This window comes from Anopheles nili, chromosome 3, assembly GCF_943737925.1.
Source record: "Anopheles nili chromosome 3, idAnoNiliSN_F5_01, whole genome shotgun sequence".
Lineage (NCBI taxonomy): Eukaryota > Metazoa > Arthropoda > Insecta > Diptera > Culicidae > Anopheles > Anopheles nili.
In genome coordinates, this window is record NC_071292.1 from 62,762,940 (window position 1) to 62,777,206 (window position 14,267).

General features: G+C 49.9%; 1 protein-coding gene across 1 annotated transcript; it reads right to left on the minus strand.

Moving 5' to 3' along the window:
• LOC128724790 (large proline-rich protein BAG6) lies at positions 1-7,647 on the minus strand. Its single transcript, XM_053818511.1, has 10 exons — positions 7,585-7,647; positions 7,168-7,509; positions 6,148-7,077; positions 5,526-6,045; positions 3,675-4,236; positions 3,524-3,615; positions 3,137-3,291; positions 2,537-3,049; positions 2,073-2,468; positions 1-1,991 (listed from the first exon to the last, which is right to left on the minus strand). Exons 1-10 carry the CDS (start codon positions 7,645-7,647, stop codon positions 1,524-1,526), a joined length of 4,041 nt encoding a protein of 1,346 aa, XP_053674486.1. The 3' UTR covers positions 1-1,523.
• Between the last annotated feature and the right edge of the window lie 6,620 nt (positions 7,648-14,267).

Below are 14,267 nucleotides of genomic sequence, written 5' to 3' on the forward strand. Positions count from 1 at the left end.
TTACTCTAGTTTTATTCATCATAACTGCCTATTAGTTTGAGTAGATTATAAAGTGCATGCTGCTTTCTCTCTGATTCACTTTCTTCCTGTTGCCAAAATGGGGAAAAAAGCCAAAGTCAACTGCGCTTGTATGTTTGGGAGGGAAGCAACAAACCTGTGAAACCTATAAACTGAACGTAAACGAAGGAAAATGTCATCTCTCAATGCCTACTGAGGGTGCAAGAGATAGAGATAGAGAGAGAGAGAGAGAAAGCGCGCGTGAGCAAGCACAGTACAACAAACAATAGGAAACATTTCCTTCGTCTCGGTTGCATTCGTTGAGAACCAACAAGTCTATTAAACGGTAGAAATTCAAAAGAAAAAAAAAATTACATGACCTACAGCGTGTCTGGGATACGCAGGATACCCGACTGGGGGTTTCCCGGGGCTGGCGGCAACCGTGCATTGTAAGGACGGCGTGTGTGTGTGTGTGTGATGCTCGCTAAACCTCATCTATTACTCAATCCTACCAGCTACGTTCGAGCGTATATTGGCCTGAATCACAATATCGATTAGTTCTGTGTCCTTTTGTCTCTTCTCGCTTTCTCTCGCCATTTTCCCCCACATTGCCCCTTCTTTGCCCACATCATATTTTTACAAACTGTACATTCAGTGGAGTGTAAGGACACGAATCCAACCGCGCGTGCCAATGCAGCTTGTAATAGAACCGTTCTTATTCCGTTCTATCACGCTCTCTCTATGATCGGGATAATAAAATCATACGCCGAGTGCGAAATCTTTTCAGTCCCTCCGGTGCTGTTTTTTTGCAAAACCCGCGCCGTATCTGCGTCGCGTTTCATGCGCTTAACTAATTCCTAAACCCCTATTTGCAGCCAATTGTGTCTCCCGTCGCAATTCATGTAACACTACAAACACACACGCACACGAACGTACATGCCCCCTGCGAAGGACCTGGTGCCGGTGGCAAGGATTCAGCTTGGCGGATGTGCTGAGCTTGGTGCTAACACGCGGCGGAGAACAAAATGGTGTGATACAAAGGTATGAACGAATAAAAAAAACGGAACGGGTGGAAGAAAACTTATACAATATAACCCTACGTGGGAGCTTTGCCTCACGTTGAGCAATTTTCTTTTTTGGAGGGGTCGCGCGTTACACGAACACTTATCGATAAAGTGCCTTGATACCCTTTTGATCAATTCAAACTGAATTCAAATGAATAGCTTATAATACTAAAAAAAAGTATAGAAACGACAATGGCGACTGTTTTCTGTTCTTTCCTTTTTATCTTCCTCCTAGGATTCCTTCTTCACTCTCTCGCTCTCTCGCTCTCTCTCTCTCTCTGTGTCGTTTCCCTTACAGCACGTGCCAATATTGGATGGGCTTTAAGGACTCCCACCCGCCCTGAAATTGATCACACTCTGTCCCTTTCCCGGTCGGTCGGTTGGGCTGGGAAGCAAAACCTGCCGTCGCCATCGCCGCCGCCGGGTGGGTCTGACGCGGAACCAAACGCGCCGGAATTGGTGTTACTGCTTCTCGAAGTACTTGGAGCAGTTCGGGTAGCGCACGGCATCAAAATCCGGATCCTTCGACAACCGTTCGCGTATGCTCGCCTTCATAGCCTCACAGTACGACATCTGCAGGGCGCCGTCGTTCGCGATATTGTTCGCCAGCTCGTCCAGCGTGCGGAACCGGTTCGTGGCCGTACTGCTGCTGGTACTGGTGCTGGCTGCGGTTCCAGCGCTACTACCAGAACCCGTCGCTACTTCCGGTTGCGTTCGTCGCGGTGCTGTTCCGCTGCTTGTGTTCGACCCACCACCGCCAGAGAGTCCGTGTGTGTTGGAAGGTGTGATTCCGGTGCCAAGGAACGCTCGCCGTACACCGTCCGATATCAGTGAGTGGACGTCGTTCGGCGGTTTCGTATCCGCTAGCAACTTCCGGCGTTTGGACGACATGCCGGAGATGTACGCGTCGGAAAACGGTGCCTGGGGGTTCTGGAGGAATGGGAAAGAGGAGTGGTGAGTAAGTTGGTGTCCTTCTTCACTTTGTGAAGTAACAAATAACCCTTCTCGTACCTGTCGCCGTTGCCGCCCGATGTCGCGCGTGATAACCGGAAGCCAAACGTCGGGGAAATGCCGATGCCAGGATTCGGTACCGTTTTCCACCAACGGTAGCTCTTCTTCGTCTTCGGTTGATCGTCTCAGTGGCGGTAACGGACGTTCCGCAAGATCTTCCGACACCGAGCCAACGGAGCTGGTTACCGGTCCGGTTTGTTCGTCACTCGCAGCAACTGGCGGGCTGTCAGAGATGTCAACGGACGCGTCTACGGCCACCGATGAGGAACTAGCCGAATCTACCACCACACACTGATCGACGCTCATCGCCGGTGGGTCGATGGAGATCGTGATTTCCGCTATATCCGACACGAGTTCCGGTGTGGAAGTGCTCTCGACGTCATCAACATCCATCGGCTGTGGAGGGAAATCCAAAAGTATGAGAAACACGTATGTCGTGTGGCAACTCAACCGCTTACACTTACACTTGCTTCCCGTTGACCGGTTTCAGTGTTGGTGGAGCTGGAATTTTCAGCTCCCGACTCCGGTGTCCCAGCTGTCCCCGTGGCAGAACTCGCCGCGTCCGGTGCCGGTTGACGGATGACCAGAAACTGCTGAATGTCAAACATGTCCTGCCGAGCGGACGATAGCAGATTGGTCCGCAGCATAGGTGTCATCAACCGCACAAACGCCTCGGGATCGGGCACATTCTGGTGGCGTAACGCGAGCAGCACAATCCGTGACATGGTGCTAAGTGCCTGCTCGAAGCTAACACCATGCAACAGAATCATGCAGAAGCGGCGCATGAAAATCATCAGCAACCGGGTCATACGGACACCGAACTGCGACGAGTTGTCCTCGCCGATCAGGCAGATAAACGTCGGGAAGGATCTGCGGAACAGGTTCAACAGGGACGCACGCGTATCGAACTCGGGCCGATCGAGCTCCACTATCGGTGCGAGCACTGGCATCAACCGTTCGATGATTCGATTACCAACCTGCGTTATCTAAAGTGCACGAAGAAAGTAGAAAAGGAATTAACGGACCGGTTGCCGGACAAACAAACGCCACTGCAGCACACTTACTGTATGGTGTATTAGCTCATCTAAAGGATGATCATTGAACAGCGTCCGGCTGATGTACGTCCGCAGCGAATCCCGGACCCGGTTGAGTGTGTTCGGGTGCGGTATACCGTTCTGCAGTTCCGCCACCGTAAACTGGCTACCGAACAGGTGGACACCTGGGGATGTAAGCAATAATTGAGCTGCAAAAGAAGGCGCTGATGATGTGATACAATTTCATCGGAAAGCTCGCTCGCGGGTTGGCAAACTTACTGCGTGTCTCGCCTTGCTCGTTATCCTGCGTTGGCGTACCTTCCGGAGGATCTGTCCCCGGAGGACCACCCGGTTGCCTGGCGTTGGCTCTATCACCACCACCACTAGCAGCAGTAGCAGTAGAAGCAGCAGCAGTACCGGATGTGGCTCGATTGGACGTGGCCGTGTCGTTGGGACGATCATTGCTAGAGTTGGTGTCCCGTATGTGATGGCTGTTGCACGGAAGAAACCTAAAACAACACGACACATTAGCTACACGAACCATTTCTCGAGCCGTTCGTACGTTTACCTATCAAACGTAGATAGTATGTTTGCCGTTATAGGACGCAGGTTCCGGATGTGACCCGGTCCATGCAGGTGCGGTGGTGGAATACTATGCACGTGTGGTCGCGACGTGGACCGTGTCTGGGTGGATGTCGTTGGAAGCGTGACCGTGGCAAAGCGGGGCAGGATATGGATTGCTCCTTCACCCCCAACCGGTGGTCCGGTGGCACCTCCAGTTGCAGCACCAGTGGCCGCTCTTCCGTTGCTGTTAGTATTGGTGGTGGTGGTGTTGGTAGGATTTCCTCCTTGCGCTGCCGTCGACGTGGACGATGGTGGACGATTTGTTCCGGCCGGTGCGTTATTGGCCGCTTCAGGTGGAGTACTACCGGCACTGCTGTCACCCGGTCCACCTCCATCTCCGGCCGTGTTGATTTGCACGTGAATGTCCGTGTGAATGGGCGCTCCACTCACCATCGCCTGGAACAACCGCGCTATCTGGATCTGCGGGTTTTGATTCGAGTTGTTCTGTGTTCCTGGTGGTGCCGGTGTCGGTCCCGTTCCTGCATTGTTGTTGTTCGCAGTTCCGGCTGTTGAAAAGCCACCATTTTGCAATCGAAGTCACGCAGGTGTGCAGCACAAAATGAACGAAAGGATAGCGAAAGATTAATACACATTCCAATCACTCAAGACACGGCACAGATATTGACTGACTATCTCTCCCTTTTCTTTGTCTCTTCCCTCTCCAGCAGGTGCAAAAACCGACTGCAATCTAAACCATCACACACACACACTCTCCAGAACACGAGCAGTTCAAGAACCAAGGCACACATTCCAGGAAACATTCCCACATCGCCGCAAAAAAGCCCCGCTGCGGTGCTGGGAATCGAATGTTCCCTGCTCTCAAATCGTATTAGTATTTAGGGTTCCAAAATGACGTGTTACGGATTCGTTTCCACCAGACCAGGACAAAAGGGACAAAGGGAAGGAGGAAGCGGGATCTACAACTGTCTGTTGAAGGACAAACAGAACATGGAACTTAGGAAAGGGCACGAAGCGACGTGAAAATGAAGTAACACAACGTACAGTTAGCGGGTGCGGCGGCCGGTTGTTGGCGGTTTTGGGCATTCGCTCGGGCTGCTGATGGCGGATGCAAGCGGCCATCGGCGGACACTGTCCGGTTACGTCTCGCCTGCAGCAGCACCGGAAAAGCGTCGCCCACAAGGATCAACGTGTTTCCCCTTCGACCTAGAACGAACAAACAAGCGACACATATGGATCGCGGTGTCAGGATACCTCCCTCCCCATCGAGGATTGCTGTCAACAAAAAACGCTGCTTCCCAACCCAAGCTTTGTTACGTGGCATGGTTTACTTCAACATCCCCATGTCCCCTTTCTACTGCGTGCTGGCTCGCTGCACCATCGACATTTGTTCTTATTTCGGCAAAGATAACTCCCTGTAGCTCTAGGAAACCCACACGTGGCGGAGGGCCAGGTTAGTCTTACTCGAAAGAACGAAGCATAATTAGCACACTGCAAGACGAGCATTCAGGATAGAAGCTCACAACACACGACACACAAAAAGGCAACCACACCAACTAACCGATGTGAACTAACGTTTCGTTTTCACTTGTAGCATGATTAGCGAGACGAGACATGGCAGCGTGTACTGTTTGCGTGTGCGTGTGTTTAGGCTTGTGCATATTTTTAGAACAATTATGATAACTTGTAGTAACAAAAAAAAACCCAACACATCAAAGCGCATCTCGCCGTAAAACGCCAAGGATAAAATGATTGGCCCACTGGTCATTGGAAGGCCTCGAAAACGTCCCTTGGCCACCCGTTGCTCGCCGGGGTCTAAAAGAAAAGCTTCGCTAACCTGCCGGAACCGCCACGTGTCGTGGTTGCATCTCACCGAGCACGTTCTGCACCCGCCGGACACTGTCGAGATCGTACAGTGGGATGTAGACGGAGGTGACCATGTTATCATTACTGCGACCACCACCACCACCAACCCCCGTTTGTGAGCCGGCCGGGGACTGACCTAGTGTCGGTGGCCGAGGCGGCTGGTTGCGAGGTTGTTGCTGTTGTTGCTGACCCGTCCCTGTTGCTGTTCCGGTAGCTGTTGCGGCCCCGGTAGCTGGTGGTGTCGGGGTAGTCGCTGGAGGACGCATTGTCCCCGCTCCCGGCGGTGGTGGAGGGACGTTACCGGCCGCGAAGAATCCTTGCGGTGTGGCCACACCGAGGTTGAAGAGCTGCGCGTGCACGTTGTTGGCGGCGGCGGCAGCGGCTCCTTCCATGTTGGCGAAGTTGTTGTTGTTATTATTATTGTTGTTGTTGTTTATGTTGTTGTTAATGTTGATGTGATTCCGCAGAAAGTTGGCCAAATTGAGGTTCGGCTGCTGACACACCGCAAAGGAGGTATCGAAAAGGAAAGCAAAGAAGAGAAAACCAATTAAACTGGGTGTTTTGTTTCCTGGCATGGCGCAAAATTTCCGTACCGGCATGGTCGCCATTCCGGAGCTAACGTAGGCGTTCTGCTCGATCAGGATCGGCCGGCAGCACAGATGCCGAGGAGTTGCCGTCTGCAGATCAACCATCAGGTCGCTGATGGCGTGCTGCGCGTGTGCAATATAATGCATCGCTTCCGAGACGCGATCAAACACACGCTGCGCATTTTCCCGCCCAACCGTGTCCGATTCCTCGAACGTCGGATCATCCTGCAGGATGTCGTAGTACTGCTGCAGGAACGGTTCCATACGCCGCTGAACGGTGCGCATCTGCTGCACCACCTCGGCAAGCGCTTGCGTGCTGGTCGTGTGATTTTGTCCCTGTCCCGGTCGTGCCTGGCGCCGGGTTTCAGCACTCGCTTCCGACGAACTTGGTGATGCACTTGAGCTGCCGGAGCTTCCACTGCTACTGCTGCTACTGCTGCTACTGCTACTACTGCTGCTGCTGCTGCTGCTGCTACTATTGCTGGCACCACTGGCAGTCGAGGAAGCCGCTCCGGAACCCTCGTGAGCAGGCGTAGCAGTGGCATTCGTGTTCGGCGGTGTAAAGACCGAAAAGTCCGGTACCGTCCCGAACACCTGCACGGAACCATTCAACCCATCCGGCTGCTGTACGGTCACATTCGACATGCCATTCTGACGAAAGGCGGCGCTGACCGCACCCTGGAACGCGTTCACAAAGTTCTGCACCTGATTGTGCGGAATCTCCATATCCCCGACCGCCGAAATGCCCACCTCCACGACGGTTGATTCCATCGTTTGCTGCGACAGGTAATCCATCGCGCTGTAATTCAACCCTTGGGCAGGATTTTCCAGATAACTCACGATGCCATTCGCACACTCGAGCATGTGCCGTGCCACCGTGATCCGGTTGTTGCAAAGCGTGGAAGATGAACTCACAGACGGGACCTGTGTGGCGTTCTGGTTCACGACGGGGAGAGCAAAAAGGTAAACGGGTCGGTCAGTATCGAGATTGGAACCGTAGGAGCCTATTCCGCATGCCTTACTTACAGTCGTACTAACGTTCAACGGAATCGACGTCATCGAACCGAAGTACATCGTGTTGAGCTCATCCAAACCCGGGAAGATGTTACGGGACGCATTGTCGCTGCTTCGCGAACGTCGAGACGCACGGGCTGCTTCATCTCGGCCACCGGGTTCCGCGCTGCTCATGCTGGTACCACGGGCCGATGGTGGGGCACGTTGCACCAGATGTACCACCTTCCCGTTGAGGTCATAATCCTTCAGCGGTTTGTCATCGGCCAGGACGCGCCCACAGTAGATGAGCCGCTGCAACTCGACGGTGACGCTGATCTTTTCCGCGATCTGTTCCTTGAACTGACGCACGGTAATCTAAAACAACACAAACGACACGCGTTAAAATCGATAGAATAATGGTTTCCCTCTCTTTCTCGTTTCAGAACTCACCTCCTCGTCGACTGTGAAATCATGATTCTGGGAATCCAATGTTTTTACTTTCAAATTGATCATTGTGACTGTTTTTGTTTTCTGTCGCGGCTGCTTTTAACACTCCACCTTCGTTGCAGTTGTCCGTCAAATGGCTGATAAGGTACGGGAAAAAAACAGAACGAGTGAATGATAAATTACTAAAGAAAACTCTGATCAAACACAGCTGAAATCCGTGGTGGCCCAACAGCAGAGACTTTATCACACGCACACGGACCCCGGACGTCGACGGATTCGGCCTCACTCCCAACCCTGCGAGCGTGTGTGTGTATGTGGCGCCAACCGGTGACAGGAAGCAGACGGGCGGAAGGAACGAAAAAAAAAGGAAACAAAAGCGACAGTTTCTCCGATGCGAGAGCGTTTCATTTTTCGTGCATCGGTTGAAAAGTGAAAACTAATGACGCGATTAGTCGCCTACTTCGAGCCGCTTTGACGCATCGACTGTAAATATGTCAAAGTTAAGGCTCGTGACGGAACGGCCCGAATCCACTCGCACACGGTGCTTGATTGGTGCGTGCGTGTATGACGTACGGGTTGCTTCCTGTGTCGCTGTTATTTTTTGCCGTAAGAACACGCATACATCATGTCATTGTAGCAATGCCTTTCTTTTAATGCCCCGTTTTGTTTCCCTTTGCTTCCAGCACTCTAGGAGGGCGCCACCACAGCAACCCGTGACCACCGGCCTGTGCCAGAGCACAGCCCGTTGTGCTTGTTATTATTGTTTGCCCGACGCGCACGATCCGTACCACTTCCGTTGCAGCTCAACGCCTCACGGAGCAGGAAACACGGCAGAATTTCGACGAACCACCCGCCAGGGAACCGGGCGCACCAGATGTCACGTACCTCACGAACCCCCGCAGCTCACACACCGATGGTCAACGGGGCAACAGTATTATCGATCATCCAGACGCGGTAGTGCGGCCCGGGCAATTACGGGTGCTGCATCCACAAACCCGCCGTGAGTGCGCTCCCTTGTTCTGCGGTGTAAAAACGCCCGCAAGCAATGACGTTAGCGGGTGCAAGCTTGCGTAGGTGCGAAAAGCTGGCCACGATGCGACGGGAAACTACGCAACATAACCTACGCGTGGAGCGGCAGGTTTGCGGTTAAAATTCGCCCCCTTCGGCCGACGCCTAACCAACGAAAAAACCACGGTCGAGAATGTTCCTGCAGTTTAGGGTCGTTGCGATTTTCACGTTCAGCTTCTTGTTCTTTTTCACTTGCGCGAAGTGTAGGATACTGCCTCTTTTCGAGTTGCTAGCGAGCGACGGGAAACCGCGGCCCACGACGATGTAAAGATGGTGCACTCTGCTTTTGTCGGTGCTTGCGAATGTTTCGCCACGCGTGTGGCACTGCACAATCACGAGAAGAATGCGTACTATTTTACTTAGATTGCAAAAATTTTACAATTTTCTACTTCACGTCCACGTCTAGTTCGTCCAAACATCCGCGCACGCACACACACGCAATCGATATGACATTAGCCAATTTACGGACCGTCAAAACGGGAAGCGTCAAAAATTGTAAAGCGTCTGACTCCCGATTATCCGGCATATGTACTCGACAATGCGTTTAGATATATATTTAAAACGATATGTACGATATACGTTAAAAACGCTAAAAAATGTTATAAAGAGAGCCCAAATTGGTATTGTAACAATAAAAAAAAAATCTTGATTTTCCAACAAAATCTGCAAAACAAGAAAAAATTGGCGTTTTTTTTCAAAATTTTTCATCCGAAAAAAAAATATTAAGTTTGGTACGTGAAGTATGGTGGTAATTTTTGAGTTCACCACGTGTAGCATGATGGTAATTTTTTCGGGTGCGCGACGTGTAGCATGGTGGTAAGATTTGGGTCCGCGACGTGTAGCATGGTGGTAAGATTCGAGTCCGCGACGTGTAGCATGGTGGTAAGTTTTGGGTCCGCGACGTGTAGCATGGTGGTAAGGTTCGGGTGTGCGACGTGTAGCATGGTGGTAAGTTTGACCAGTCAGGTCTACCTCCTCAGCTCCTGCGACCCGGATACAAAAATTTCAAATTTTGCTCCAAAACCGGCCCAAAATCGGACCAAAATTTTTCGGGTTTTTACCCGGGTACCATGCATGCGAGGAGGTAACTGGTACCCGGCCGGAGACTTCAACGCGCGATCAAGCGACGAACTTTTTTGGACCGATTTTTTTGGTTTTTACGTTACTTACGCATGCGAAGTCAACACATTTTAAATTTCTTTCTCGTTTCAACGCAACTTTTTCTCAACTTTTCCAGGCTTTAAAAATAGATGAAAAAACACGTAAAACCAACGATTCCCATTTACTTTCTTCTTTTATTCCGTGCCGCAAATTTACTCATTCCATGTTTTTCAGCTTCGTTTTTCTTTTTGTTTTCACTTAAAAGCTAGACTTCTGTGTGAGTGTTTTTCAATGTGTGTGTGTGTGTGTGACTGTGTATTTTCTTGCCATTTTCTTCGTTTTACTTAGCAGCTAAAGATTCTTTCTTCATGTTCTGTTTTGTTCACTTTCAACACCATCTTACAGCTACAACGTTTTTTTTTCATTCATCAATCTGCATGCGTTTTTTGTTGTTTCTACTACCGTCGCTTTTTTGTGTTCATTTTACATGTTATATGACTTTTTTTGTGCGGAGCAGAAGAAAGAGGTTTGCCAGCTTCCTCCGATGCGGGAAACGCGCGTCTCCATTTTCTCGTTTTCTCTATCTGCCGCCACCGCCCGCCGGCAGGGCAGGGCTGTCTACAACACTCGGTTCGTCTCACCACGCGCACACAAAACGTGTAATTTGCGTGTAATTTGCGCTCTCTACCAACGTTCGATCGCTCGTCCTGCAATCACTACGCACATCGCGCACATCGTAGTGTATTCCCTTTTGTTACTGGGTTTTCTGTGGGTCGCTACCCGCTCTTATTCTCCTTTTTTGTCGCACCTGCGCGCACCGACCTCTTTTGCGGCCTGCGTGCCTGCGTACTACAACAAGCTTTCCTAACGTTTCGCGCATCCTAACGTTTACAGTTTTTCCTTTTTCATCGCTACCGGCTTGCTTTCTCTCGCGACGCGTTTCGTGTGCCTGTGTGTGTGTGTGTGTTTCATCATTTTATCGCTACAATCCTCTCTTAGCTTCCTGATCGATCGAGCCCTGGTGGGGGCATAAGCCGCATATCCTGCCTTCGTATATAGTTGCGATCACGCGATCACGCAATCACGCGCGCGCGTGCCTGCCTGTCTGTATGTGTGTGTACGTGTGCCTGAACACCACCCCACCCCACCCATCTGGCGGGGGAAAGCGGCGAGTCGGCTGTGTTTTCATTTACTGCTACGTTCATTTAACATCCTTAACCACTAGGCGCGATCGAAAAAAAGGGAACACAAAAATCCCCAAAAATACATAACTTCCGTTCTTCTGCGCATGTGTTGTCCCTTCAGCTTCCGCTTCTCCTTCACCGGCTCGTCAATTCTTCCACGAATGGCACACACGCGCGTGTGTAGATTCTAATTCTGCGAGCGCGAACATTAAGCACGTACGGGAGCATATATTTCTACACCTTCCGCTATCTGCATGCGTCTGTCTGCGGCGGCAAAATAATCCTGCTCTCAGCCCTTCCTCCCGGGTTTGTACTTCCGCACGTTTTCAACCGGAAGCGTGTTAAATTCATCCTTCCGCTTGCTTCTGCTGCTTGCTCGGGGTGCTGCTTGCCAATAATAGCCAGAGCAATGAGTTGGTGAACCGAAAATAAACAAAAAAAAAAAAAAACAAAACGCTGCAAAACAAAAGAAACAATGAAACGAAAGCACGATCAATTTTTTTACGCGCGCACACACACCCACACTCATACGCAGATTATTATTAGCATTCATCCAGTGATTCATCTGTTTGTGGTTTTTCCTCTTTCTTGCCGCAAACTCTGTGAGTGTGTGTGTGTGTTTTTTTCTTTAGCTTGAGTTTCCCATTTTCCTGTAGCATTTGTAGCTCGCTCTTTCTGCCACTGATCTGATACTGCCGACCGATCCAACATGGTATTTTCTTTTTTAAACGTTTACTTTTACATATGTTTTTTGTTTCTCCTCACCTCTCCCCCCCCCCCTCCCCCCATTCCCTCAAACTGTGAGAATTTACTCTCCTCTCGTATAAAACAGAACCGAAGGTGGAAGCCCCGTTCGCGTTTAATTTCGTTTCGTAAGTATGGTTGGTGAATGTGAAGGAATAATAATAGTTCGCGGTTCCAGGGGAGGGTCTCCCAAAAAGGGGGGTTTTTGTTGTTGGCCAAAAGTGCCCTCCCACCCCACCCACTCCAGGAAAAACCACCCCAAAGGGAACCACCCCAGTCGCCTTTTCGCGCTCGTGTCTACAGATTCGCACGCGTGGTGTGAAAATGAAAGCAAAAACAAAAAAAAAACCGGGAAATGGAGACGCCTGGTAAGAGAGAGAGAGAACACAAAAAAATCAACATGAGAAGGCCGCCTTCAGGGAAATGTGTGTGCAGCAACGCTTTTCGAAAATCGTCTAGAGAGAGGCTGTATATCATGCAATGTTGCCGCAGGGTTTTAGAGAACTTGTGTGTGCTTTCATCTTCTTCCTCTTCTTCTTCTGCTTATCTGCTGCGCTCCCCTGCGTCTTCTCTCCCACACTGTGTACTCTCTGTGTATGAAAAATTCCTGATTTAGTTTGCTTCACTGTCGCGTCGCGGTATCGTATCGTGTGTGAATTTTAGCAGGAAGAATTACGATTGTTGAGGCTTGCTCTATCTTTGTCTCTTTCTCTCTTTAGATTCCCATTTTGCGTTTTCTTTTTGCTTTGTTTTTTATTATCCACTGCTTCCGTTCCCCGCTTGTGATTTCGAGTTTTGTTTGTTACATTTAATTTCACCTATTTTCGCCCCCCCCCCCCCCACCTCTCCCTACTGCCGCATTGCGCAAACGTACCTAAATAACATCCTTGCGATAGTAATATCCTGCCAGCCCCTCTTATCTCACCCGCTCTCCACTTGCTACCCCCATTGGCGGCGCGTCACCGCACGGGGAAACGAAACGAAAATGATAAGCGGAATATAAGCTGAAGGGGTCTAACAGAACGAGGACACGCTGGTTTTTGAAATTTTCTCCTATTCGCATACATCATATATAACTACCTTTTTTGTATGTTTTTTTTTTGTTTCTTAAATCTCGCTTTTGCACACGCTCGTATTTTTCTTCCCTTTCACGTAACCCATGTTTTTTAAGCCCCGTGTGCTCGCTTTCGTCTCCCCCCCTCCCATCCTCTCCCACTTCCCACCCCCACCGAGCACAACCGGGGAACGGAATCGTACGTAGGAACGATCAGAAAACTGGAGGATCGACCAAACACAAACGCTTGCATTATTTTTTGTTGTGTTTGCGCGGAGGCTAAAAGGGTAATTTGAATTAAAAATCAACAACAAAATCGCTTTCCAATCGGTCGCACGATCGCGATCTCTCCTGCGGTACAGCGCACATGCTATTATGCTGCGTTCAAAAAGGTGCGAAGGATGCAATTACTCTACTAGCCTTACTAGCAGGAGGTTTTTCGCGCATAATCTCTTCTTTTGCTTGCGCTTGCTCCTGACGCTTGCCGCGCAGCGCCAGCAAAGCCTGCCAGCGATGTGAATGTGGATTGTTGTGCGGGCGAGCTCGGCTCCCTCGGACTCGCACTCGAACCGGTCCATTCTGCTTCAGTTTGAAATTTAGGTTTTCTTCTGCCTCTGCTTGCCATGGTTCCTCCCTCCTTTTACCGCTAAACAATTTTTTACCCTAAATATTTTCTTACAAACTAGCAAAAATTTCCCATCATTCCACTAACCCGCTAAGCCAATATATGCCGTCTACCGTCTCCTGCCGGGCAACGTTAAGTCACCGTTGCCACGATGCACGTTTGTAATTTTCTTCCGCTTCCTGTCTGCCTCTCTCTTTTTCGTGAATTTGCTGCTGCCTTCCAAAAGCCGCCCCATGTGCTGCGCCTTGGATTTCTACATGTGTTTGCTTGGCTTCATTCCACGTCCTACCTTAAACTTTATATTCTATATAAATACGCCTAAGAGTTTCATGTTCTGCTTCCGCTTTCTCATCTGCCTCTGGTTTGTTGCCATTCTCATCGCTTAATGCTAATAAAACTACTACACGGTTTTGCGTCATTTTTCATTCTCATTTCAGCTACTTAATCCTGTGTTTTCTTTTTTGCATTTTCATCTGCCGCATCTACTACACTTTCGCTCTATTTCGCTATACCACACCTACACTCTCCCGGTCGCTTTTCGCCAACATACACACACACACACACATACGTACGTACATGAAACATCATGTTGCGGATTTTTTGTTTAAATTTTCCGTTCTATTCTACCGTCTTCTCTACTGTTCATTTAGTTGCTCGGTTTCTTCTTGTCCACTATCTTCCACAGGTTTTAGTTTTTTTCATCAGCAACGCAACCACAAAGCGCATCGATTTTTTTTTCTTTTCTTTTTCTGCTTTCCTTTTGTTTTGTTTCCTACCTCTGACCCCATGTGTCGGTGGTTGGTAGGATTAGCATCTTGTTTTGTGTAATCTTATTTCTTCTTTTAAATGTTATAAATCATCTCCCGCCCGCCTCGAAGAGTTCGGTATCGAACGAATGCAGTTTCTTCCA